Raw genomic sequence first — 27,350 nt, forward strand, 5'->3', positions numbered from 1 at the left:
ACTGACCAAAGGACCTGCAAAACTACATTCTCATCAGCCTCTGCTCTCCTTTTTGTTTAGCGCTAATTAGCTCAAAGCGCCACTGTGCCCAAGTACAGCCTCTAGAGCCGGCAGCATGGCTGTAGCTTCTTAGTCTTGTTTAGAAATTCATAAATTCTGTCCATAGAACATCCATAAAATATCAAAAGTAAGGGTTTTAGCACCAAATGCATGGTTTGTTGCCAACAAAATAAGTCATAATGAGCTTTATTAGCAGGTCAGATTCACTGTATCCCATACTCTGCTTTATTATTAAATACCTGCAAAAAAAGAAAAGATTAGAGATTGTCAAGACAAAGTCTGGCATCAAATGTCAGGACAGTTTTATGGTACCGACTGAAATGTGCCTGTAGAGCTGAACACCAGGCATTTAATGCCCAGCTCTAAACAGGACTGTAAACAGATTAGGAAAATCGAATCAATGGCACCGGTTTTCCCAGTCTAGGATAATAGTGGCTCTGTATAGATTAATTTCTCTTCAGTGCATGTAATCCGCATGAAACAGACAAGCCACTGTGCTGCAAAAGTACAGTAAAACCCATGTAATTTTGTTCCCATATCAGACTATGTATAACATGGTAGCCTGTACCTTGCAGGCCTGGATCATTTTCACCCCATGATGCATTATCTTCCTGAGGGGGGAGCAGTATCAGTGAGGCACCATTGTTCATCTGGTGGTTAGATAGCACGACTTCAGGCCTCTACTGTAGATCAGCCCGTCTTCACCCAGTGTAATTTTGGGAGTTTCTGAACTGGCATCTGACACCAATTTCTCATAGTGCCATTGTGTTTCTCTTCAAAACAAACTGCTTCATCTTTGTAAGGAATCTGACACACCCAAACCAACACCACCCACGGCCCTACCTGAGATCTCTGAAGATTGTGAGGATGCATCCAAACTTGCATGCAAACTTTGAGTTTGAGTTTCTAACCATTTATTGCACAGCTGTTCCCCACAGCCCTTCTCCCATTAGTAAACAATGACATCATGTGCTTCACAGCTGTACAGAGCCATCGTAAATATTCCACCTTGACCTCGTAGGCAGAGTTAGTTTGTTTACACATACCTTTGTGCACACAACTTTCCCATTGGAACAGTGGCAAGTGTTGCAGTCTTCATCCCATTTGACTCCATCGGGGGTGACGTGTCCATTAACAGAACAAGGTTTCCTTGTCACTGTGTTAAATACAACCACAGTATTAGAAATCTCTCACAGACTGTGTGTGTTACATAGATTTGTCTTTTACTGTCTTATACCTTCTTGACAGTGGGGGCCAGTCCTGTCTGGTGGACACAGGCAGCGATATCCATTGATCTCATCCACGCAGGTGGAGCCAAAGGCACATGGAGAGGACTGGCACTCATTAATATCTGTCACAGAGGAGAAGAGCGAGAGGTAAAGAATGGCTCCCTTTGGACTTAAGAGCACAGCCAGACAGCACGCAAATATTGGGTTTAGCAGTCAGCACACAAATCTAATTCCTAGGCTAAATTCACTGAGGTCATGTGTCATTAGAACAGTACACACACATACACACCAGCTAATAAAAAACAAGCAAACATGCTTTAAATCAGCCCTGGACGTTTCTGCCCCATGCAGCTTTATTAAAGGCAGCATCATTAGCAGGTATGCAGGAGCTAAAGGCTGGACTTAGCAGAACAAAGGCTTTGCAATGGGAAAGAATGTGGCCATCTGAAAGCCTTTAAGAGGGAAAACAATCTGTGTAATCAGTGTCAGAGAGCATGGCTGATTAGCTGTTGGCCTGCTAAGCCGGTTTCCCCCGGGGACAGCAGCAAGGCCCGGTGGAGTGACACCGAAATGGCTCGGCCTGGCCTGCAGCCCAATGCACAGATAATTGACCGGCTAGACCTTCCATTTGGAGCGACGCTGATGGTCCAGCAGCCCGGGCCCAATCTAACGGGGATCAGGGAGGAGTGGGAGGCAAGGTTAATACTCACTGATCCGACAGTCTGGACCAGCGAAGCCTGGGGCGCACTCGCAGCGGTACCAGTTATCCCCGTCGACGCAGGTTCCGCTGTTGTAGCTGCAGGGGGAAAAAAAGGGGGAGTGAGACTTCAGTTTGGATCTCAGGCTTGTTTCACACCAACATCTATCAATGCTGCTTTACTACCAAACCATTTTGAGGCTGGGGATTTTCTCACCAGTCAGCATACAGTAACAATTTCTCAAAGCTAATCAAGGCAACCACTTTTCAGACTATTTAATGGACAAGTGTGGGTTTGGGAGCGAGCTCCATTGGTGTGTGCCTAATTAAGTGTCGTGCCTGGGAGTTCACAAAAGAGGGTTAGTTGATTGCTTCTCAGGAATGACAGGGCTGGGTGTATGCCTGGTTCTCAGCAGAGACACGGCGAGAGAGAGAGAAAGCCTGCAGGTGAGAAACTTCGATACAGGAGGAGCACCCTGTTTACATCTGTCTGAAGCTACAGGAAATGTTTGGCTTCCACTTACCATGGGTGGGGACTGCAGTCGTTGGTATCTGAAAGAGGAAAAATAGAGAAAGGGAGGGGGAGAGAGAGACAGAATGCAGTGAGTTTGTTGTGTGTTTTTTTTTTCTTCTTCTCTCTCGCTCATGTATGACTGTTTAGTGCACATGACAGCAAAGAGCACGTCTGAGCTTGCGTGTGCAGAGGCGTGTTGGGCCGGTCGCGCCTGGACTCCACACTGCCTGATTACGCTGCCTTATTAACAGCACAGAGCAAACAATCGAGTTGGCTCTCAAAGGGAGTTCCAGCTCCCACCGTCTTCACCGCCGACAACACCTCCACACCCAGATTCCCACCCCGTCTCTTCCTCCCTCCCTCACAAAAGTTGGGGAATTCATGTTTTGGTGTACATGCGTACAGGGAAGCCAGGGAAATGGAGAAAAGCTGTAGAACAAGCCGACATGTCACTGTTTGGACAGGAATGCAACGACGAGAGGGGTGTGCTGGACGAGGAGGAGGGTGGGGGTGGGGTGTAGGGGGGGGGAGAAACATCTGTCTCCACTTTCCTAAGCCCCTTTCTCCCTCCTCCTCCTCTTTCTCCTCTCATGGCCGGCAGCAGCCAGGGAGAGAGGAGATTACAAAAAAAAAGTTTGAGAGTGGGAGAGTCTGATTTAATCAGATGCAGGACTTCACCTCTGCACTAGGTAGCAGGAGGTTTATCATCATTTAATGGCAATAACTGTCCGCCTTTATCCCATCCACCATTTTCCTCTAAAGAACACTTACTCTGGGTGCACGTGGGACCCTCCCAGCCTTCTTTGCAGACGCAGGTGAACGACTCTCCAGTCACTACACAGGTACCTCCGTTCTCACACGGGTTTGGAAGACAACTTGAGTTTTTGGCTGAGAGAGAGAGGAAACAAAAAAAAAAAGAAATATCGTTTTGTTAACATGTTTTTTTTCCTCCCCGCCAATCTTCAGAGGATTAGCGGCGAAATCAGCGCTCATAAAGCTTAAACAGTCACAGCAGACTGCTGTTGGTTTGGCTTTTTTCAGTCAGGGTTTCCGTTTTCTCTGAGGGAATCTGCATTCCACGACTTTGAAGTGCATTGTCAGAGCAATCAGGGATTTTAAGCGGATGTCTGTCAGCGCTCACATGAGAGGGAGACATGGGCAAGGAGGCAGATGAGAAACGAGGGAGTGTTGAAAGAGAGTGAAGGGATAAAAAACTGTTTGTGGACTTCGCAGATCTGACAGATCAGATTAATATCCGGGACAAGGCGGAGCTCTCCCACAAAGCAATCTTCTTTGTGTGTGTGTGTGTGTAAATAAGAACATTAGACCAGACTGCCGTGACTCACCTATGTTACATGTCGTACCCTCCCACCCTGGGGAACACTTGCACTGGAACGTGTCCCCCTCGTCGTGGCAGGTGCCTCCGTTGTTGCACGTGGCTTCATCACACTGACTTTCGCCTGGGGGGAGCATTTAAAATAGGGCTGCTTAAGTTGTGCACTTACATAGGTGTGAATAAACACATTCGGTATAGAACATTGGGCAATTATATACAGCCATAAGCACATACCATGAGCCTGCACAGACAGACTACATGGGAGTGGAAAAAATAAAAACTTACGGGAGTGGCATGTCTTTCCCTTCCAGCCATTCTTGCACTCACAGAAGAAATCAGTCACCAGGTCTCGACATGTCCCTCCATTATGACAGGGGTTGGTGCTGCAGTCATCGATGTCTGGAGGAAACATAGGACGGGAGCGTGATTTATGTATAGCACATCATCACTCCGACAGTTTAATGTTGAAACATGGATTGAATGGTCCCATGAGGGAGGTGTGGTTTTGTTTTGAGGTGGCGGGACAAGCAGTCCTACTCACTGATCTCGCAATGGTCACCCTCCCAGCCGTCGCCGCAGATGCACTGGTACACGCTGACTTTGTCGATGCAGGTGCCTCCATTGCGGCATGGGTTACTCTCGCAGTCGTTGATGTCTGAAGTTTAAAAAAAAAAAAGAAGGGGGAAAGACATGAAAAATGTGAGATTGGGTTTTGGAACAAGTGCGATCCATCACGATTATGTGGAATCTGGTCTTACTCTCGTGGCAGTAGGTGCCTCTGAAGCCCTCCTGGCACTCGCAGCTGAACTGGCCTCCGGCCTGGCTCCGGCAGCGGCCGTGAGGGCCACACACATTTGATGAAATGTAGCGCTCTCCTCCCGGCGTGCTGTTGGACGCCACGGCGACGGTGCAGCTGTCAATCACTGTGAAGAGGAGAGATCATTAGACAGTGACACTACTGACGAAGCCTCTTTGAACAAACACTCGCTCCAAATCTTCTTCCAAGTGATAAGAGCGGAATCCAGTTCACTGCTTCCAATCAGACTCTATTCCAAAAAAGGAGTGAGGGAGCCAACGAGTGACAGAGGGAGAAAGAGTGGGAGACAAAGAGATCTACGAGTTAACGGGACTTTAAAGATAATAACGCCAACAGCTTGGTTTCCTGACAAAAACAGTGTCCTATAAAAAAAAAAGCGGAGTGATAGAAGAAACAGCCATAAGCTGTTATGCTTTCATAAGCAATTCAGAGTGATCTTTTTCACTCTGCGCTGAAATCCCTTCCTTTCCCCCTGTCTGATCAGGTTAGGAGAGCGGGGTGAGTGCGCTCCCCTGTAATCACTTAATTCTTGCCAAGAGCAGAGAATCTCACCGTCTGGTATCTGACTCCGTGGTTGGTCCACTCACTCAATTACGCACATGCACGCGTGCACGCGTGCACACACACATACATACATGCACACACAGAAGAATGTGCACATTCATTGAGGGGGGAAAAGAAGAGGTAGCCCACCAAGTCATTACCAAGAACACACACAGTGCTATCAGCCTTTTGCCAGATTTTCAAGGAACTCAGAGGAGGGGAGAATCACTGGAAAAGCTTTGCTGAGGAGATGGAGGGGGGCATTCATCAAGGGAGCCACACTACACTACAAACACTACAGAAAAAACGCTCACCTTGGCCAAGAACCTTGAGTGCATGAAACTAAAATATAGGTATTGCCCTCATGGGGAAAATGTGGGCAAAGTGTTCAGGCAAATGGTGAAGACCTGGCCTTATTCTGAATTTTACTACAGCACGCTACGCGGATCACCTTACAGCAATGCTCTGGAAAAAGACAAAGAGCGAAAAGCTTGTGGTTACTGCATGCAGGAGACGTACCTTTGCATGTGGTGGTGCGACAGTGGTCTTTGAGGTGAGAGCAGTTTTTGCCCTCGTAGTCCTCTGGGCAGGCGCAGTAGTAGTCTGTGGCCAGGTTGAAGCAGGGCGCTCCGTTCTGACACGGGTTGGGTGAGCAGTAATCGATATCCAGCTAGGGCAGAAAGGTATTGAATAGAGAGCGGTGAACCTGATAGCTGACATAGTTTCTGCTACACTAAACAGAGCAAAACCCACAGCATCCTCCCTACAGGCTGTGCCAGGAAACAACACACGCACAGCACTTGGAGGAAGGGGAAAAACAAGGCAGAGACAGAGGAGCCGTCCTCTGAGTCTGGGCTTCAGCACTGTGGAATGTATCGCGCTGTAGCCAGGAGCAGCTTCAACAAAGCACTCCCTTTTAAAAAGGAGGACTGTGGAACAACAGCCATTTAAAAGGGTGGGGCAGGAAAACTTTACAACGAACCCGAAGATACAGCAATGCTGGCAGAACGGAGGCTGGAGGGGAGGGCAAGGGCTTCGGATGCTAAACAATAGCAGAGAGGATGGGTGCATGCGGGAGCCGTGTCTCACCTGGCAGAGATTTCCCGAAAAGCCAGCCAGACACAGGCACTGGAAGCCGTTCACTTCGTCCTGACAGCGCCCGCCGTTCAGGCACGGCGAGCTCGCACACTCGTCGATGTCCCTCTCACAATGCTCGCCGGTGAAGCCAGGGGGGCACATGCAGCGATAGCCGTTCACCAAGTCCTGCCACAGAGAGAGAGAAACCGGGGTGAACCTCGCACGGCCACAAATTTGATCAACTGTTTCGACAGGGTGGGGTCCAAACAATAACTGTCAAACCAGAGAACAGAGCGAAGAGCGAGGCTGAGAGGGGGGAAGGGCCGCGACAAGTTTGGAGAACATTATCACAGCTCTACAATTATTTCAACACATTTTCCTGGCACGGGCTCAACACAATAATGTTTATGGTAATTCAATCTAGTGTGGTCTAGAAACTTGTGTGTCCCTCCCTTAGAAACCCCTCTGAACCCACTCCCCTCAGATTTGATTTCAGCGAGGAATTCCACAACAATTCCACTGTCGGTTTGGAGAGAACAATTTACAACAGCTATTTATATAACCGCTGTAAATGTCTCGGGCTTCAAGAAGAAAGACACGATAAAACAAACAAACAAGCTGGTAAACAAAGCGGCGATACCAGATAATGCTGCATGGTTTTTGACCCGACACGTACCTTGCAAGTTCCCCCATTCTGGCATTGGTCCTTGCAGTCGTTTACATCTGCACGGGAAAACAAATGTGAGGATTAATTCTGAACAGCTTGACTAAATAGTCTGTCTTTGAAAACAAGTCTGTGCTTTATGTTTCCCATGCTAGGGGCCTTTAAAAACATCGGAGCTAGAGAGCACTGTGCAAGAGTTGGATAACATGGAGGCACAATCAGTGCAACACAGAGTATTGAGCAATCCCGTCTGCTGCCAAGTGAAACTAGTCCCGGGATTGTTTTGAGCCACCTCTAATCACCACAGCCTTGGCCACACACACAGGGCTAATAATGATACAGCAGATTCATTTACACTGCAGGGAAAGGCTGCACTTGTCCAACTGGTTGCTTTATGCCTTCGTATTACAGCTTCAATGCAGAGAGAAAGAAATAAAGGTGGCAGGGGCTGGACAGCTGCAGCTGACAGCCTTCTACTCACTGATGTCGCAGTTCTGCCCCGTCCAACCAGGGACGCACTCGCAGAAGTATCCACCAATCAGGTTGCGGCACGAGTTGGCATTGACACAAGGCTTGCTATCGCATTCGTTGGCGTCTAGAGATGGAGAGAAAGGGTTTGTGGCATTTGCACGTGCGGTTGACGGGCGTGAAGTGGTGGAGAGGGGAAAAGTGGCTGGGGGGGCTCACCTATCAGACATGTCTTCCCTGTCCACTGTGAGGGACAGTGACACTTGTAACCGTTGACCAGATCCTGGCAGGTACCTCCGTGATTGCAGGGGTTTGGAGAGCAGTCGTCAACGTCTGAGCAGAAGAGGTCAATTCCTGTTATTCAACATGACTTTTTTCTGTGGGGGTACTGACATTCAGTGGGTGCTGGTTGAGTGCGATCTTACTGATGGTGCAGGAGGGGCCGCTCCAGCCTGGCGCACACTGACATTCGTAGCCTTGGCTGGTCTCTGAACAGCTCCCTCCATTAGAGCACGGATTGGACAGACAGGCATGTTCCGCTAGAATGAGAGAGAACGTTTTTGAAAACAGGTCACACACACCCTTGTGAGTCATTTCAAAGAAGAAAAATCCACCCTTGGTTACTCCTTTCCTTATTTATGACACTAATTTTCTAATTAAATTTGCCAAATGTACCATGCTGGACAAACTTTACCCCTTTTGGCTGATATTTAGATTGATGTTTTTATGCTAGCTGCCATGACAGCATTCACTGTGACATCATGTGGTCTACATTTGCCCCATCATTCACAAGAAAACAAATCAGATACAAAAATGCATTTCAGCTTCTGACTCCTGTGTCCAGGGCCTCTGTAAGCAGAACATACCCAGGGAGTTGACTCCTTCCCTTACCCATCACCTACCCCTCCTCCTCCCCTGGGCCAAAAGCCCGCTCAAAGTCCCCCCATCTCACTCTCATTACCCGCCCGGCAGACCACACCACCAGGAAATCATCTTTCATGCTAAGTTGACCTGAGCAACGCACCGTGACTTCCCTCTGACTCCCCGCCATTCTTCTTCTGAGAGGCGGCAGAAGATGAGAGGCTGGGGGGAGGGGGAGTGGGAGAGGGGGAGCCACTGCCCTGCAGTTTCTTCTTTATGGACAAGTTTAAGGATGAGTGGGTCCCAAATGCATCAAAAATGAATGATTCACTCTGGGAATAACTAGGCAGTTAGAGGTGATTGGTGGACGGCTCTTGGTATGCTGTGGTGCGGAGGGGGGGCAGAGGATGCGGCGCTGCACCCTGGGGCCTCTGTGTTACAATAGCCTGACGTATCCCCTGGTCGGAGGACCTCCTGTTACGGAGGGCACGGTTTCCTGACATCTCTGCAGTTAAGCTGTCAGCACCCTGCGAGGCTCAGATTTAATGAGGAAAAAACCATCATCTCCATGGTAAGTGTTCGCGGCAGCTGAACCTTAGCACCACACCCATCTGTCTCGAGTGACTGAGGAGCGAAGGGATGACCGGCCCCTGAAGATCAAACTGGTGGATTACCTGACTTGGGGGCCACTGGCGCTGAAGTGGAAACAGATTATTGCCGAGTTACCACCTCCTCTGATTACAAACTCGAGGCACCTCTGACCTTTTGTCTGTAAGCTCAGCGAGCACAGAATCTCCCCACTTACTACAACTGCAAGCACGAGTTTGAGACCCTGTGAGATTATTGAAATTTTCAGTTCCAAATGTAGATTGTCTTAAAAATAAAACAGATAATTAAAAAGGGAAATTCTGGGAATCTCTGAGCTTCTCTGCTCCATTTGTTTGCCAAAAACTGTTAACGACAGCAACATAATATTCGTTCAGTCAAAGAACGGTCAAAATTGAAGCAGCAGAGGACAAGCTATTCTGACCTTTGACTGGCTCCTACATTTCCCATAATGCAACTTGACAGCATCTTTTATTAGATCCTCCACATCTGGTGACCCAGATGACATCATTGGGGTTGTTTCCTCAGGGTTTAGAAAGTTCCCTACGTGATGCAGACGACATTAAAAGGTAAACTATGCAGGTCTGGTTCAAAGCCACCAGCCTCAGAATACACACAACCCAGTGTACCCCCACCTGCAGCATCACATACCTACATAAGGCAGTTACTCAAGAGGGGTGTACCTGACTACCTGCAGGAAACTGAGGGATGATGTATCTTGCAAATACTTAATCAAATCATGTGTTTATCATGTGTTACTCCATTGTTTGTGTATGAACAAACAGCTACACTAATAGTTAAATTACTGGCTCTAACGACCCATCCACTTCAGCCGTCTTCAGCCCAGCTCACAAACAGGCACAGTACTAAAGTCATGATAATAACATAATTATAATGCCTAGTAATCTGCCGAGCTACAGTCAACAAGACAACTGCAACATTAACTAATTGTTTTTGTGTCCAGACAGGAGAAGCCAGAGCATAGATGACACAGCTTCAGCCTGGTCGCTACGCTCATCATTATGTTATTGCCTGGGGGGGCTACACACCCACTGCCCAAAGGCTGCAGCTCAGAAATGTCCCAAACACAGTAAAATAGGAAGGAAATGAGAAAATACTGGCAGTGGGCAGGGTCTCTGCAGATTAATACGCTACAACACATTTTTAGTGGATCATAAGTGATTACTGAGAGGGATTACTTCTGTATGAGTCTGCACATTGTTTAGCAGAAAAATCCTGCATAACACACCTTTAAGCAACTGTTTTCACAGGCTGAGTAGTACGCATGCCCTTTAAAGCTTGCTAGGAATAATAATAAAAGTTCTGCAAGTTATCTTGCAGAAGATCAGTGAAGCTCACCTCTCTCACAGGTTGCACCTGAGTAGCCCTCAGCGCAGGTACACTGGTACTTGTCAGGTCCTGTGTTGATGCACGTCCCTCCATTCAGGCATGGCTGGTGAGTGCCACAGTAGTTCAGATCTGGGAAAAGAGCGTTAAACACAGCTTCAGTTTGTTTTTCACACAACACAGGCTGCTCCTACAGCGACAGCAGCTGAAATCAGAGATAAGAATTAACCTTTATCGCAAAGGTGGCCGCCCCAGTTGGTGTCGCACAGGCACTGCCAGGGCTCTACACAGGTGCCATGTACACAGCCAGGGTGGGGGATGCACTTGTCACAGTACTGGCCCTGCCAGCCATACAGACACCTGCAAGACACACAGAGAGCCATGCTGTCAGCCTCAGAGGTGGGACATATATTAGAAATCAGCCCAACACACACACACACACACACACACACACACACACACACACACACACACACACACACACACACACACACACACACACACACACACACACACACACACACACACACACACACACACACACACACACACACACACACACACACACAGCTACACGTGCAGAACATTCAGGCAAATTCACAAAATCGCAGCGAGGTCAGATAATCCCTGTGGCACCTACAAATGCTAATATCTTAATCTTCTGTTGATTCCAAATTCCTACACAAGCAACGCAGCGATAATCTGAACTTGATGAACTACACTTAAGCATATACAGCATGGGGCTGCACAAAGGAAACAAACAAAGAGGCAGTATTCTTGCCCTCACAATTGGGCTGTGTCTATAAAGACCACAAATGAATCTTAAGTAGCAGGGTGTTTATGCAACAGCTTTTATACAATACTTGGGGACAGGGAAGTAGAGGAGTATTTAGCATTTTACCAAACAGAAAAAAAACAAAACACTAAATTACAGTGCCATTGGGACCTTTAGCACAGCTAACATTAGCATGCGGCCAGACGCTCCCTTTAACAACACTGTGCCTGTGGCTTGGCAGTAGCGACATCCTTGCAGAGAGGAGCGCTCAGCCCTCCTCTCGACTGTTACGCTGCTGCTCATCCTGGTTCCCATGAGTCAGGACTCTGACTTGTGCCCCAAGGCTGAGGAGGGGAACACAGCTTGCTGACCACTGAAATGTCCAGGTCCATAATTACACTGATAATGCTGCCCTTTTTCTTCCCGGGCTCCATAATTAAGACGGCAATCCAGCCTGGCTGATAAGCCCGCTCTTTAAAAGGTGGCGAGGTGGCGATACAGTTGCTGTTGTGGAGCCTAGCGACAGGAAACACAGTGTCCCCCTGGGGGAGCGGCGCGCTGATTAGCCCCAAGAAACGGACGGACTGTAAAAATAAACGCGGTGGTTAAGTAAACCTCAGTCTGTGATTAAAGAGGCTATTCTTAAAAGTGTGCTAATCCTCTCCATGAGAAGCAGAGCAGGACTCCCCAGCGGGATCCTAAATCATTTACAGTTATTACACAGCAAAATTACTGGGGAATGTGACATTACATTGTGTAGCACTGCCGACGCACGTACAGATTTCAGCCCTCAACATGAAAACAGACCTCTTTTAAGAAGAATGTATGTTGTGGCTACACAGTTAATGCTTTTCAAACCAATTTTCTATGTGGCAATCTTGATACACAGGTGCACTGTAATTACTGTACTGGTAACAATGCAAACTCAGGGTATCATTAAAAACGTCACCGCTGAAAGAAAACCCCACAGCGTCATTAGCTGTGGCTCTGCTGACATAAAGTGAGTGACAAAGAGGCTGCCCTAGCCTGCAGCCAATGTTGCTATGTACTGCTGTTGTTTAACACTCTGCAGCAGCCCAATGATGGGAAAATACTCAGTGACTGCAACAGCAGTAGAGCTTGCTTGGAGAGTTTGTTGGCAGAGTACATATAAAACAAGTTAAACCCAGAGCTTTAAATATAGCCACACCTGTAGAGAGACTAAAGCAATGGAACCTCCTGTTCTGCCAGTGGCCACACAAGCACTTACAAGAAACCTGATGATGTCAAAAGCTTGGGAAAAACAACAAAGCTGCGGCACAAAATGAACAAACCTGATCGTCCCTGTGCTTGATTTACGGCCAAATCAGACAACTAAGAAAGCAACCAATGCATGAGCTGTGGGAAGAGTCGGGCAGTGCGAGGCCTCCTCCAGGATGAGGATGAGATACAACTGTTACTGCACACAATGCCCCAGCTCTGATATCCATCTGCGCCTGGCTTTTCCTCTGGCTGTGTGCATAAACAGCATTAGGAAGCCATTAGCTACACAAACAATACACTTTAATGCTCATCCGAATGTTACACACGATTTGACTGATAACGCTTGCCTCATTAGAGGGAAACGCATAGGCTACATTTCCAACATGGAGTCTTGGCAGTTGAGCCTCTGCTTTCCTCAGACGGGCAGCTCTGGTCCAAAGCTCCATGAGAGATTTGCAGCTCAGCCTGCATCTCTGCTAAAGCCCGGGTACTGATAGTCTCTTGGCCAGAACACCATGCACGTATGGGGAAAAATCCATGCCATGACAGAACTGGTGCCTGGACACGATCCCTACATATCTGACTGATCCACACCACATGCTTCTGGCACCAGCCTCCATAATAAGTCGAGGCACTTGAACAAAGCATGTTTGACATTTTACATAGTAAAAATGCAGTAAAACCATCGATAACAGACTAATAAAACATAGAGAGCAGCCTTAATCACTTACTTGCAGCCTCCTGGCTCCTTACAAGATCCATGTTCAGTGCTGCAGCCTTGTCGACATATAGCTAAAAGAGGAGGAAGAAGAAGAAGAATCACTGCCTGGTCACTACAATCAAACTTAGCTCGATTTTTTAGCACTTTTTAATTATAGCAGTCAATTATATAACACCAGCCTGCGAGAATAAACACTGCTGTCAACAAACAATCACACCGGGTCTGCCACTTGACACAGTAAAATGTTTAACAAGAGCCTGACGACTTCCGGGGTGATTTCCTGGGGCTGAAGGTTTATTCCTGGTCATACAGGCAATGAAAAGCTTTATTTGAATGGAAATGATGAGGAAAATGCTGTGAGAGTGAAGAAACAAAGTGCTCCATTCAATGCAAACCACGCAACAGACAGCGTATCAGCATGAATCACAGATTACAGTCTGGCTGCTAGCTTTAGACGTCTTATTCATAGTCAGGAATACTAATCCAACTGTCTCGAGCTGCTGTCTTGATCAGTATTTCCATTTCAAGGTGATGTCACCCGTCACTACATGCTGCTGTTTCAGCATGGCTTACCTGTGTTGCAGTCAGGTCCGGACCAGCCTTCCAGACAGGTCTTGTTTCCGTTGTAGTCACACGTGTAATGCCCGAAGAACTCATCCCTGGGCCGACAAAACTTGTTGCAGCCGAAGCCGTAGTAGTGCTCGTCACAGCTGACCCGGATCTGGTACTCGAACTGAGCCACAGGGCCATTGTGAGTCAGCTTCTGCCAATGCGGGCTGGGGTTGATCATGCCGGAATGAGAGGCTTTCTCTATCAACTTCCCATCTGCACCTAAAATGTTAATTTTGACATGGTCGTCACACACACACACCGCAAAATTCTTGTCGAAAAATTCAATTCATCGAATGTTTATGCCGGGTAAAGGAAAGTGGAATGCAGCATCCTACGTTATGCACTTGGAGGTTGCAGCGTTCCCTGTGATCATACAGTGGGAACCCAAAAATGCCCCAAAAATTCTAACACAAATTGCAGAAGATCTCTTAGATAGCAGATTATATGTAATTAAAGCAACTATGTGTGCTGGAGAGGAAGAAAAGTACAAGGAGGAAATGCAGAAAAAAGGAAAAGGCTGCCTGTAATGAGCACTCTTAACTGCTTTTTTTCTCACGCTCCCTCTCCAACTCTCCCTGGTTGGTTTCTGATTCTCAGGTTTACGGCTTGAGGATATTACTGGTCTCAGATGCTACCCTCTGCATCTGCTCAGGCGAGGACAGAACCGCAACCGCCATAAATTACAGCGTGAGGAGGACACCGATGCCACAGTCACTGCTGGGAAGCCTGCCAGTGTGCCATCAGCACTTTTCCAGGATGCCTTTCTCACATGCAGTCTTGTACGAACAGCAGTCAAGAAGTCTTGAGTCAACTCATTTTTACACACTTACAAGAATCTATCTATACTTCAGCAAAGGCCTGGCCTATGTTGTGATTGTGTAACACTTAAAAACACACAGACTTGGACCCAGAGGCAAACTTATTATCACGTCAAACATAACAAGGTCACGGCTCTGTCAAACGGACAAGGACAGACCTGAGAGTCTGTAATGACACACAAACACACTCAAAAGTGAGCAAACACGCTTGGCCCCATCTCCACACGTTACACTGTACGCATACATGCAAGGCCTGCGCTTTAACGCCACTCATTCACTCGCCCACGAAGCTCTCGCTACTTGATATCCAAATCTTCCACCTGGGAGAGAATGAAAAATATGTCACGGCCCTTATTTACTGCACTCACATGAGCAGAGGTGGCTGACCGCTGGGTGAATCGCTCCTCTGTGTAGTATGATGCAATGTAATGCAGTGGGGGACGGCCTGCTGTCATTTATTTACAGTGCTGTGGTGTGTATGGAGGGTGGAGGGTGCACTGAAATCACAGTGCCCGGTAACATTTCGCAGTGGTCTGGAATCCAGAGCTCAGCTGTGTGGCATTTCTCTACCGACTGCTGGCCTGCAGTGTCAGGAGTAGCACATCCTTACTACCTGCTGCCTGGATCAGAGCTAAACATAAATCAGGAAAGTTTTATGAAGCTGAGAAAGGCCAGCATGCTCCAGCATGCTCCAAAGCCGTTCTGGACTGTGACAATCGAAACTTTTCAACAGTAAAAACAGACTCTCAGTGATGGCAAATTAACCTTTTCAAATCTAAAAATAACAGTCCTTGCAAATTTACATAAGGATCAAGCTTTTAATTTTGATTAAAAATACGCTGGCATTTAAATATCAGTTTGGAGAGCCACAACACATGACGCTATGAGAGCTGAGGGCTAGCCTGGTGGAGCTCAGAGGGGCTTAACCAGCATTGACTGTGTACATTCAGGGGGCTTTTCACGCCAATGCCCTAATAGCTCTCTGGGGAGCGGCAAATACAGCAGAAAAGACCGAAACCTTGTTGACCTCGAACAGCCCTGCATAAACAAGCATGGGATAAGGCCCTCCCCTCAGCTGGAATCACCACGCTGTCGCCAATCTGACCGCCGAGCAGCGGGCAGGAATCCCAGCATAGTTAACGGCAGAAACCGAACCTGGCAACCAGAATTCAGATTCAGCGTGTTACTGCCGCGTTCTTCCCACGTTCGTGGGAGGAACGCCCGCGGTCTTCGAGCGGGACACTAAAAAGTCCCCCACTGTGCATGCTCGGTCTGCAGCCCACCTGTGCTGCAGGTAAATGTACCACCCCCCAGCACTGTGACCGCAGGCTGGTCGCAGCGCTGGGCTGGGGTGGCCGGATGAGCTGTGTGTTTCACGCCTCAGTGACAGTGAGACAGTGTGACCCCGACTCTGGCTGGCAGCACCTGCCATCAGTCATCGGCCAAATGAAAACATTTTCACGGTCCCCTCTGTACTCCTCCCCTCCTCTACCTCGCCACACTTCCTTCTCTCTGTCTGCACCTCCACCCTCACCCCCCTGTCCCTGCTCCTTCCTCCTCCTCCTCCTCCTTCTTCTTCTTTTTCTTCTTCCCCCTCGCTTCCCTGTCCTGCTCTCCCGCCTTACAGGCACCTGTCAACACACTTTCTTAACACACGCACACTCAGTGGACCATGTGGAGGAGGGCAGGGAGTTCAGGGAGAATAAACTTCCTTGTCTGACCTTCAACGCAACTCCTCCCAGACGTCGCAGTGAGGGAGGGGTGTAGGGTGGGGGTGGGGGGGACAGAAAAGAGAGGGGAAGGCGAGATGGAGATGCCAGACAAGGACAAATACTCACCACCGGTTTCATTGTTGAAGTCCAAGGCTTCCACTATCAAAGTGTAAGACCTCTGAGGAAGACAAGACAGAGAGAAAAGGAGCGTTAGCCAAGAGCAGGACCATCAAGCAGTCACTGTATCATAAAACAAAACTGGAAACATTTCCATTCCATGATGAAGTGATAAGTGTTTTGTAAAACAGGCTGCATAGAGAACCACAGAACGGCTGACAGCCTTTTGTTTATTCGTTACCATGCAGACTAACTTGTACCACGTTCCCACCATTTCCCCTTTAACAAATGTCACATAGTTTAGCTCAACAAAGACATGAACATATTTTCCTTTCTAAATTTATCATTCAATACAGAGCCTTCAAAAAAAAATCAAAATCCACAACTTTGTCGTTTCCCACGACCTCACCAGCCTCGCCAGTGACGTTTCATCTCCTTCTGGCTGAGCTAGCTCACAACAGAAGCTGCTCACTGTTAACTTGTAACAATAGTCCTGTTGGTCTGATTAAGGGAGGATAAGCTCGTGGCGGTGCAGAGGTCTCTGCGTCACTGCGATTAGGATGATGGACACATGGGCAGCGGTCTGGTTGAGCTGGACACCCACTGAGCAGGAGGGTGTCTGGTACACCAAAAGGCAGCCCGACAGAGCAGGACTGCACTGGACACACTCTCAAGTAGCGACCACAATAAATACAACAACAGCATATAGAAAGGGATACGTCACCCCGCAGCGCCTAAACTATGTCTCCATCTCAGCCAGGACGCTCTCTTTAGGAACCGTTTTTCCACGTTTACATAATGTGGCGAGAGGAGACAGCGAATGGTTTCCAGTGTTCTGAGAAAGCTCAGTCAGTTCTGTTTTGCAGCGTATATGGGATTTCCAATTTCATGCTAATTTCTAAACCTCGGGTGCCATGCGCTGAGAACGCTGTGAACAATCCAAACTGAACCGCTTAAAGACACTGCTTTTTAGGCAAAGTCAACACAGGCAGAAAAAAAAAGCGTACGTGACGGATGGTTAGGCAGAAGAAACTGCACGAGAGAGACTGAATGAGTCCTACACTCTGGAGGCCTGTCTTGATTTCAGCACTGCCGAAAAACGCTTTGTCCGATTCAGGGTCGGTAGCGCTCACACCGATATCAGCTTACACATCCACGCTGCCCTGTGCCCACAGCCATGAGAGAGCGAACAATGTGCCTGCGAGCGTGCACGACAGAGTCGGAGGGAAAGTATGCGATTGTGAGAAAGTGTAATCCACTTACAGTGCCCGAGCATCCACTAGAAACACCTACTTGTTATATTCGCACACATGCTCGCCCCTAGCAGCGCTGCTTGGAGGCATTTCAGAAATCCTGCATCGCCACTGTGGCCCTCTGTGCAGCAATGACTTCATGGTAAACAAACCTGCTTGGAGGAAACCCCCTATTCACTTTCCACAGAAAGGAAAAAGGTATGACTCACTCCTGAAGCCTTTTCATGGCTTCACCTTGTTTTGTGAGCCATTCAACTTTCCATCTTTCCCGGAGACATTCATCTCATCCTGTGCCAATATTTCACTGCAATCAGGGCAGCTATTATTTGAAATGCGGGGTTCATCAGCAATGTGGGCTTTACAGTACACTCTGACTCACAATTGGCTGCAATCACTTGACACACAATTCAAGTGAGTCAGTGGTAATGTGACTAAGACCCAACCTACAGCTAGTTACTATATTAACACTAAGAACAAGAGTTCTGGGTTCTCGTCAGGCATTGAGCAGTATCATGGTGCCTTTTCCAATAATTCCAGCCTGTACAACTGCACTTGAACACATCATTGCAGTGTCTCCGTTCCCAGCTGCATGTCCACATAAGACTTTTTACACATTTTTGCTTTGGAGAAAATCTATTGAGACGGCGACACAGAAGACACCCCACATATATGACACGGCGCTGTCAGAGCGTGGTTAGCTCGTCCCAAAAACAGTAACTCGAATGCAACATCACTGTGCACACACAACCTGAGGAAGTTATCCGCCTCTCAAAAGCTTAGTATTAGTCATCATTGCAACATTAATTTGACGTACATGTGACTAATATGAGAAGTTGCAAATGACAAAAACTTAGTAATTATATTTTACTACGGTTAAGTCACCTTTCAGTGACCTCTCAGATCATCATTCCCAGCATTGCTTAACGTTTCACAGGCAGTTCGAACAAGAGGAACAATGGATCCCTGCCAAATGAAAACCAGCCTGGTTCACCTGCTACACAACGAAACTTCACACTGTGTCCAGGACCTGACCAATGGGAGGAAAAAAAACATATCAGATCACTCTGTGGACTGTTGTCACACGGCATTTAGCGTAATGAATTATTAGCTCCTTTGAAGGCAGATCTACAAGAACGAGACAACACACCCATGGCTCACATGATTTTGGACTTGCCTCAACATGGTAGCAATTGCATCACTGTGATCACCGTCACCACAGACTGATCGCATATTAGCGCTACATAAACCTGAGCACGGCCCACGGTGTAAAAACTTTAAAGTCAAAACACAGCAGCCCTTCGATACGAATGTTTACTATTCACCAGATGAGTTTCGCTGAGTTCACATCAAGTAAACTACAGCTGAAGATCCACAGGCTTTGTATCACCCAACAACAATGTCATACTGGCTTGATCTGACAAGCAGCCTCGCCATTATTGGATGTTTAGTTCCAGACCAAATAACTGCTTCCAGAGAGTGAGATACTGCCTGACTCCTGATTCACTAACACTCCATAACTCCCCAGCGGTTATCAGCTTGGAACCGTCTGCCACTGCCAGGTTCACTTTTCCCAGGCTCCCAGCTGACTCACAACTTCTCTTTGAACTGCAGAGCGTCCACGCACACACGTACACGCACGAATGCGTGCACACGCGCACACACACACACACGTCCAAGTGCAATAAGTGTGGCCATATGTCTTCTTATCTTTCCTGGCCAAGAAGACACTGTCCAACAGACGAGCAACATGAGCGATAAAGATCATTCCAGTTCGAATCACAATGACCTGCCAAAGAACACTACTGAATCCTCTCAGTAGGGGAATTTTTCCAGCACACACACACACACACACACACACACACACACACACACACACACACACACACACACACACACACACACACACACACACACACACACACACACACACACACACACACACACACACACACACACAGGCCTCTCGTCCTGACCTTAACTGAAAATGGAGCCATTTGATGTACCATTACAAGGTAATTGAACAAACTAAAACAAGGGTATGTCTCATGGAATAACAGGCAAAAGCCAAAGGTCTAAATAAAGGCAGGGCCCAGCAGATTAGACAGGTCTAGGCCAACAGTCAGCACAGAGGAAATGTCAACAGCCCAGTCAAAGGGATGTTGACCTTCTGTATCAGCTTTCCTGAGTCAATCACTTCAATAGTATCAAACCGAGATCTAACCGATGATTGGGGCTGCTAAGTAACACACCCTGTTTTGCCATAAAGCCCAGTCGTGAAAAGTCAACCCTCATAATCACCTTCGAAGCCACCGGCTCCACTGATGGACTGGGAAGGAAGGAATCCATTGTTTGCCAAGAGATTTTCATCACAACAAGAGCTGGAGAAAGACTGCTGTACAATCACCAGCCTATAAAATATACGGCAAAGGTGCATCAGCCCAGAGATGGGACAGAACCTCACCCGGATGAAAGAATTTCACCTTTTGCCAACGAAAACAAGAGACACGGCAAACAGATTTTGGATCTCTCGCAAGGCAAACAAGATCAAAACACGAACCCGGGAACCAGGAGTGAAAGTCACATCAAGAATTAAACTAAACAAGCAGCCAGTCATCTGTCTCTTGCGAGGGTTACTAACGATTAAAGGACAGGAAAACAGGGCACAAGTGAGCCACATTAAAATGCCTTTGTATGCATGTCATGCTCCCATACAGCTTGAAACAACTCCGATAAGCAGCAAAACCATTATGTAACGTCAAAACGACACCGGCACTGCAACCAGGCTGAAAAAGTCCTCATTAAAGCAGAGGACAGGGTGAGGTAGGGAGAAAAACACAGAACACATTTCTTTTCCCTCTTTCACTTGAGCAATTTGCACTTAACTGCCACATCAGAGCAGACTATATAAAACAAACATGTCATTACTCCCACAGTTGCCTGCAGTGCTCGCCCTCAAGGCTGAGCCGCCTATTGTTCTGCGACTCACCTGATCTCAGTTCTCAGACAGCTTGTCAACAAATCAATCACAGCCATGCCAACACGTCCCAGGTCTGAGATGACACGCCAGCGCTGAGTCAAGTGAAAGGTGGATGGAAATTATGCTTTGAAATAAGTGCATAATTAAAGAAGATTTGAGCAGAATTAGGGTGCCAGATCAACGAGATCACTCGGGAAAGAAAGTATTTGACAAGTGGGCAGATAAGTGCTTCTAAAAGCTCAATCTGACCTCTGAAGGATTGGACCCCGTCCAATTAGAAAAGGCCTTTTCTTTCCGTGTGTAACATGGGTAAATATGCTGAGGTGGCCACAGAAGCAAGGTCACAGTTTGCCTGAGAGCCAACTTCATCACTGCTGAGTCTACTACAACTGCTTCCTGTTGCTTGCCCTGCGCTGGCATTACAGCTGCACTGCCTCTATTATGCTCCGTAATCCTCACTGTAGTCACCGAGGGCACGCCATTGTCCCTGCTTGATACAGTGTGAGGGCCCTCACTCCTCTGTGGGATAAAAGCATGAAGCAGACATGGGTGAATCCACACAGGGGCTCTAACACAGCCATGTGCTAATGTTAAAGATGTCCAGCCGATGGCATTCAGCTGGACGCCCGGCTCTCGCCCTACCTGGCCCGAGCACATGTGTGCGGCCTCATTAAGTGCAGCGGTTACTGTGGGTGGCAAGGTTAAAGCGATGAAATGCCTGGGGTCCAACCGAGCGTGACTTAAACAAAGCCCTTGGCCTGGACAAGAGGCCAGCTTCATGCAGCTCACAAGAGAGGATGAAGGGGGGAAAGAAGAAGAAGAAAAAAAAAAAGCTTCATGAACTCGAAGTACCCAACAACCCAATTGCACCACACTGCCATCTGTCCACAACAGCCAATCAACTGATGAAAAGGACAAAGAGTGATATCATACCTAACCTGACGATTGTTAATGTGCACTGAAGTAAAGCACTTGAACTGAAGGATGAGAGACTCTGTTCTTTCCCAAATCTCAGCCTGGGTGCTCCAAACTCCTGTCTCTGAACACAGTTCTATTAAATTTATCTACATTTGAGACTTCCTAATTGAAACGATGACACGGCTCAACAGAAATCTTATTCTATAAGTTTCACTGAGCAATATAACCCCTTAGTTTTTGGTATTTCTATTTATCTCCACTCAATAATATGACAAGAACATCCTCCATTAGGCTGAGGACATGTGAGCCATTGAGTTATGTTGATACATTTTATCAACATGGCAGACAAGGCGGCCGAGTAAAGAAAGCCAAGTCCTCAAACTTGAAATGGCACCAGGCTTCATTTCAATGTCAACAAGGCTGTTTTCAAATAGGACTGATTTTCAACCAGTAAGATGAGACTAATCTGGCTCAGGGTGTTCATGCCAACTTAGTGCTGCCATGGCGTGAAAATAAACAGAAACCTTTGTCTTTAAAAAAGGTGTGAGGCGCCAGTGTCTAAGTGGAGAGCAAATAAAAAATACAGGCCATATTGAATTGCACGCTGCCCTGCTGAGAACATTGTTTTACTGGCGATCAGATCATAGTGAAAACACAAACCTAAACGATCTGCTCAGCCCCACAGGTAACTCACATAAAACTGAAAGGGAATCGCTCGTGATCTTCCAGTTCTTGCACTTATTCGGGCTGTCTGAGGCCACCGCTGAGCACAATGCTTGAAATTACAACAGCAACTTCCATCAGGATTGAGGTAAAAATAGCCTTGATGTAATTGGACACACACATACCAGCGGACTGTGCCTTTCACCCATCAGGCACAGTGGAGGAGTTTGCGGGCCAAGCTGTGGGGCCAGTCAGTCTGTGCACAGTCCTGCTTTTTTCACTGCACTGAAATGTGCTCCAGCATGGCAAATCATCTCCCTTGCAGAGCTACAACACTCCCACAGGCCCGTCAGGCCCGCGTATTTACTCTACGAAGAAGAGCTGACACTTGAGGAAACCAGAAAGTGGGTTTTCACTCTGAAGTTACTGTACTGTGCAACACGAGCAGCTGCCAGGGGGGGCAGAGGAGGGGGAATCTGGGGGAATGCAGCTCAACTTTTCATCTCCACTGTTTATTTGTTGAATCAAGCCAGACATGGGAAAAATATTCATGAGGACCATTTCAAGAATGCACCGAGCGAGGTGGTTTCCTACAGACTCACAGATGTTGAGAACACACTTTTACAGGGGGAGTAATCTAAAGTGGATCTTTCTCTTGAAACATTTTTAATCACACCGATGAGATTTTTAACTGAAGTCATAATTTACCCAACTTTTCAGATTTCCCAGGGAACACTGGGGTTTCATGATGATCAAACACAGCGTCGTTTTAAACATTATTTAGATAGAACAGACAGCCCGGTGGAGAAAAATACCTGCACCTGGTTAATTGGACAGATGGTGAGGAGACCAGGGGAGAATTCACAGAGGGTTAACTACCAAAAGAGAAACGCTTTGTTTGTTGAGCTTTCGATCCACTTTTTGGGGAGCGAGAATGACTGACGGACAGTAATTGCACAGAATTGCCCTGCAAAAACACACTTTTTTAGACTCTCCAACTCACCGGCCAGGCAAAACTGAAGGGCAAAACTATCCTGGATTTGTCATTCCTGACAGAGCTCTTGAAAGAAAAGGTATTCCCTCCGAGGACAGGCGTAGATCCCATTCCGAAGCTGCAGGGCCCTGCAGCGGAAACTCTCGACTGGTATTCCTTCAGGCAAACTTTAAAAAACGTATCGCACTCGTCCCGCGTGCACTTTCGATCCGCCGTGTTCCGCGTGCCGTCACAACACATGCCGTTCAGCAGCTCTCCGTTCACATTGTGCATCGATAAGATTTGCAACTCGAATTGTCCAGATCCCTCTGACACCTGTTGAGAGACAGAGAGTGTGAATGCAGTGGAAAACTCTGACCTCGCTGCAAAGCTCAGCGGGCCGTTTCACGTTGTTTGCACTTGCAGCTGCGTGTGGACACAGTTTGTTTGCATGCGGTTTAGTTACGTGTAATGTTGTGCGTTAACAAAAAAAAAAAAAGGGCGACGCACATGCAAGCAAAGTGCATCCAAACGGCTGAACTGAGCGACCCTGCCCGCACATACCTTCGCGAGAAAGCAGAGGAAAAAGGCAGCAACGACTGAGCCCCGTCTCAAAATCATGCCTCCGGACTGCTGTTGCCACTCGTTTGTACTAGTCGTCTGGCCGACACACGGCACCAGAGCTCTCCTCTGGTCTAAACATGCACGAGTGGGAAACAACACTTCGATGAGCGGAGCGCCAGTTCCACATTCATAGGAGACCTCTTCCGAGTATGTCCCTCCGAGCGTCTGCTCTCCGTCCTCGTCCGACAGTTTCCACTTGTTGTGCTGGGGAAAGTTTTCACACAGTGGCCATGCGGCAGCCGAGCCCACTGCTTGCTGACTGACTGTCTGACTGACTGCTGGCCTGAGTCGGAGCTGGCTGCACAAGTTCAACAGAGAGGGAGTGTCTGCGGAGCTGCGGGCCTCCATATTCATGAGCAGGGCCCGCTGAGCCCGCCCCTCTCACGTTATGAGGATAATCATACACTCAAGATCGCTCCTGAGGACTCTTTGGCAGTGATGTGGTGGAAAATGAGAGTGGGAATAATGTGTGACCTGCAGACATATTGATAATCATAAGTCATCACGACCACAAACCTAAACATGAATGAATCATATTCTCAGACAAGCATCGGTTCACGCATCTCCATATCTTCTTACATCCCGCGTGAGCTGCGTTCTTGACTGACCACAATTTATGCTATTATTTTTCCTCATAAAGATTTATGTCTGTCTAAAAGGTGGGTAGACGCAGTTGAGCTGGTTTTACTGTCCTCTCCATTTGTGTCATTAGATAACGCACTAAATCGTCTGGACTGCAGAATGAGCATCAAGGCCTGCAGCTGAGTGCAGGGCGTTTTGTTAAATGCGCGGTATGACAGATGCCTTTCCTCCTGGCATGCAAACCTTGGATAAAGAGCATTGAATTCCATAATAGAAAAAAAAAGCCCATTATCTGCACAATTTCAGCTGTTTAAAAATACCTTCATGTTCGGAATTTCAATAAACTCTTGACTGTGAACGTATGACGTTATAAGGAGCGCACACAACAGTGCCCCAGAGTGGCAGACCTGCAGGTTTTAGGCCTGCCTAAGGAATGTCACACATTTTAAATGACTTGAAATCTTAAGACTGTTTCAAACGATCAACCTCTAATGTACAGCCAGACGTAATGGACATTATCTGAATCAAACCCTGGAGCTTTAACGCAGAGGAATCCGCTGATTGCTATACAGATTGCTGAAAGATATTATTTCCCCAGGATGCTTTTTGGTGTCGAAGGGCAATCGTGGCCATGTTTACCTTTACAAGAAGGTAATCTGTGAGCTGGATCAGTGACTACACACACACACATACATACATTCATATGAGAGGATGGGAACCCCCTCTGCCCCTGTGGTTAGTGATTTGTGTGGACCAATTACGCAGATCAGTCAGTTGGGAGCTGCAGCACTGCAGAGAGATGGAGGACCGAATCAATCAGTAACTGTGAAATGTTTCGCCATCACACTTTATAGCTGTTTATGAGGGTGTCACGTGTCTCTCCTATGCGTTTGTATCTGATAAGCAGACAGTGCCGGTATTTTTTCACTATTTTCATTAGAATGTGTTCAAGCAACCAAGGTCTAATTTATTGCTTTCACTGACGCAGCTCACCTTATCTTTAGTTTAGATGCCTCAGTGACACAAAGATATGCATGGTAGCTTCTGCAAGAATAAATGTCCTGAAGCACTAACTTTGAAATACCTTGTCTTTAAGTGGTAGTAGTAGTAGGTGTAGTATTAGGCTGAAATTCTATTCAAAGAGCGAAGCTTGTAAGTGTTATTTCCACCATCTTAGATCACTGCTGTCAAGATTCAGATGTTTCCTGTGGTTGAACTTCAAGATGAAAGGTACGGCTGCCTCCCCGCCCGCCTCACTTGCTGAACTGATAGACATCTCAGGTTACAGGCCTCATTGAAATGCTCTCTCGGGGTAATTAGGGTTAATTGGAGAAGGTTTTAACCCTCGGGAATTTTTTTTTCTTGATGGCAAAAGCTAAAATTGGGTCTCGAGACTGTGGATGGTTTGAGGGGGTCTGTGACGGCGTGCCCCCATGACCTGCCCAGAGGTGATGCTTGTGCTGGGATGATGACAGGGGTGGGGGAGTGTGGCGGTGGTGCTTGACATCAGTGGAAAAATATAATAAAAAGACAGCGAGGTGTACAGTATAATCTTGTTGAATGAATCTATTGGTCAGCAAGACACAAATGTTTTGACAGCCATTTTTTGGGGGGGAGGGGGGAACTGAGATCAAGCATCACAACATCAGCGAAAAACAGTGTCTTTTCCTTCTTTACACGTTTCTACAAAACGTACAAATTGTACATTATCAGTTTTCAAAAGTGACATTTTCAAAAGAGAATCTCCTCTCATTTTGCTGAAAGGACAAGCTGAAAAAGGCTGTCTCCACTGAATACTAGTTTGCCCGTTTATCGCACAGCTACTAGGTATCCAAGCAGCATGCTCACTGCTCCTTGTAAGCATGGTCTGTAGTCGTCATGGAGCACAGACAGGGTTTCTCCTCTGAGGCCATGGTGCTAATCTCCTGCAGTCTTAATGTGATTATGGTAATGATCACACAAATGACCCCTGGGCTTTGGGGGATCCGTGGTTCACACATCCTCACACAGCGGCTGCACAGGCACTGTGACTCCACTGGCCCGCATACGAGACCACCAGACTGAGCCAGTCCTGGTGGCCTGCCCCTGTTCTTCTGTCCTCGCTAGGCTCGGAAGAGTGGAGTGAATGACTAAATAAATTCCAGCCAGCAACAAAAGAGCTGAACGGCCATGAGAGAGATGGATATCTTTTGTTGTCTGACACTCAATGCCGTATTCCAATCCAATTACCTCAGCCTTTTGCAACCCCTCCTATCGCAGTGCATGGCATTGAGGCCTGCCTGAATTCAGACTCGGACCCCTAACAAGAATGTGGTGGATTAGGTGCTTAGTTAGCATTCCCTTCCCCCCTACCTTTACTAAAATCTATGGTGCACTCTCTCCTAAAAAGATTTACAACTACCAGCCTTCTTTTTAAAATTTCATCCCATTTACTTTAATGTCATTATTGTCCAACAAGAGCTGGGATCGGTCAGCTGGGGCTACTTTCCTGCATGTTCTGTTTCCAGGAGAGATTGTTGAAAGTGAAGACAAAGTGGAGCAGGTTTGAAGTCTGCCTCCACTCATAAATGGGCTTTGCTTACAGCTGCTGCTGCTGCTGCTGCTGTTGTTTAAGCTTCATGTTTGTTTTTCACTGTGCAGAATGATGAATGTGCAGAGGTTGACACCAGAAAGCTGTTTTCACATTCATCTGCCGAATGGAGGAAGTCACCTTAAAACTGAGTTTATCAGGTGCATGTATGAGATACTTAGCTTGGAAGCCAATCATGCTCCAGTATGCAATGAACAGAGATAAAACCTGAAAGCTCCATTCATGCTTTTCAGTGTTTTCACATATAGGAAACATCTATATCAGATCGACTATCCTGTAATACAGTAGTGGAGTAGTGACATGCAACTAAGTGAACGACCTCACTGTGGTATGTTTAGCTAAAGATCTGAGTACCTCTTTACTGCAGTAATGCTAAGCAGATAGACACTATATTTTGTGATATAGTGAAGCTGTGTCTAGTGAAAACTCCACCCTTGCCATATCTGCCACTCTCTTAGAGTAAATGAGTAAATAACGACATATAAACGCAATCACTTCGAGTATACAGTGAATGCACAACATGGCCCTGAAACATTTGACTCATCTATATGGTG

The 27,350-nt window shown here is 47.2% G+C and overlaps 1 protein-coding gene across 1 annotated transcript in view; it reads right to left on the reverse strand.

Annotated features, from left to right (window-relative positions):
- The window catches only part of jag1b (jagged canonical Notch ligand 1b), a 28,014-nt gene extending 4,139 nt beyond the window's left edge, over positions 1 to 23,875 (reverse strand). Inside the window, exons 1-22 of the mRNA XM_070977950.1 lie at positions 23,565 to 23,875; positions 23,031 to 23,336; positions 16,226 to 16,277; positions 13,531 to 13,788; positions 12,968 to 13,028; positions 10,449 to 10,579; positions 10,232 to 10,351; positions 7,831 to 7,944; positions 7,625 to 7,738; positions 7,419 to 7,532; positions 6,950 to 6,996; positions 6,286 to 6,459; positions 5,716 to 5,866; positions 4,595 to 4,759; positions 4,378 to 4,491; positions 4,122 to 4,235; positions 3,847 to 3,960; positions 3,272 to 3,388; positions 2,511 to 2,538; positions 2,000 to 2,085; positions 1,298 to 1,411; positions 1,107 to 1,216 (exon numbers count right to left, since the gene is read on the reverse strand). Coding sequence (XP_070834051.1) covers positions 1,107 to 1,216; positions 1,298 to 1,411; positions 2,000 to 2,085; positions 2,511 to 2,538; positions 3,272 to 3,388; positions 3,847 to 3,960; positions 4,122 to 4,235; positions 4,378 to 4,491; positions 4,595 to 4,759; positions 5,716 to 5,866; positions 6,286 to 6,459; positions 6,950 to 6,996; positions 7,419 to 7,532; positions 7,625 to 7,738; positions 7,831 to 7,944; positions 10,232 to 10,351; positions 10,449 to 10,579; positions 12,968 to 13,028; positions 13,531 to 13,788; positions 16,226 to 16,277; positions 23,031 to 23,336; positions 23,565 to 23,621 — 2,661 coding nt within the window. The 5' untranslated portion in view covers positions 23,622 to 23,875. The remainder of the gene's footprint in view (positions 1 to 1,106; positions 1,217 to 1,297; positions 1,412 to 1,999; positions 2,086 to 2,510; positions 2,539 to 3,271; positions 3,389 to 3,846; positions 3,961 to 4,121; positions 4,236 to 4,377; positions 4,492 to 4,594; positions 4,760 to 5,715; positions 5,867 to 6,285; positions 6,460 to 6,949; positions 6,997 to 7,418; positions 7,533 to 7,624; positions 7,739 to 7,830; positions 7,945 to 10,231; positions 10,352 to 10,448; positions 10,580 to 12,967; positions 13,029 to 13,530; positions 13,789 to 16,225; positions 16,278 to 23,030; positions 23,337 to 23,564) is intronic.
- Positions 23,876 to 27,350: the final 3,475 nt, after the last annotated feature.

The sequence above is a fragment of the Chaetodon trifascialis genome, chromosome 13 (genome assembly GCF_039877785.1).
Source record: "Chaetodon trifascialis isolate fChaTrf1 chromosome 13, fChaTrf1.hap1, whole genome shotgun sequence".
Classification (NCBI taxonomy): domain Eukaryota; kingdom Metazoa; phylum Chordata; class Actinopteri; order Chaetodontiformes; family Chaetodontidae; genus Chaetodon; species Chaetodon trifascialis.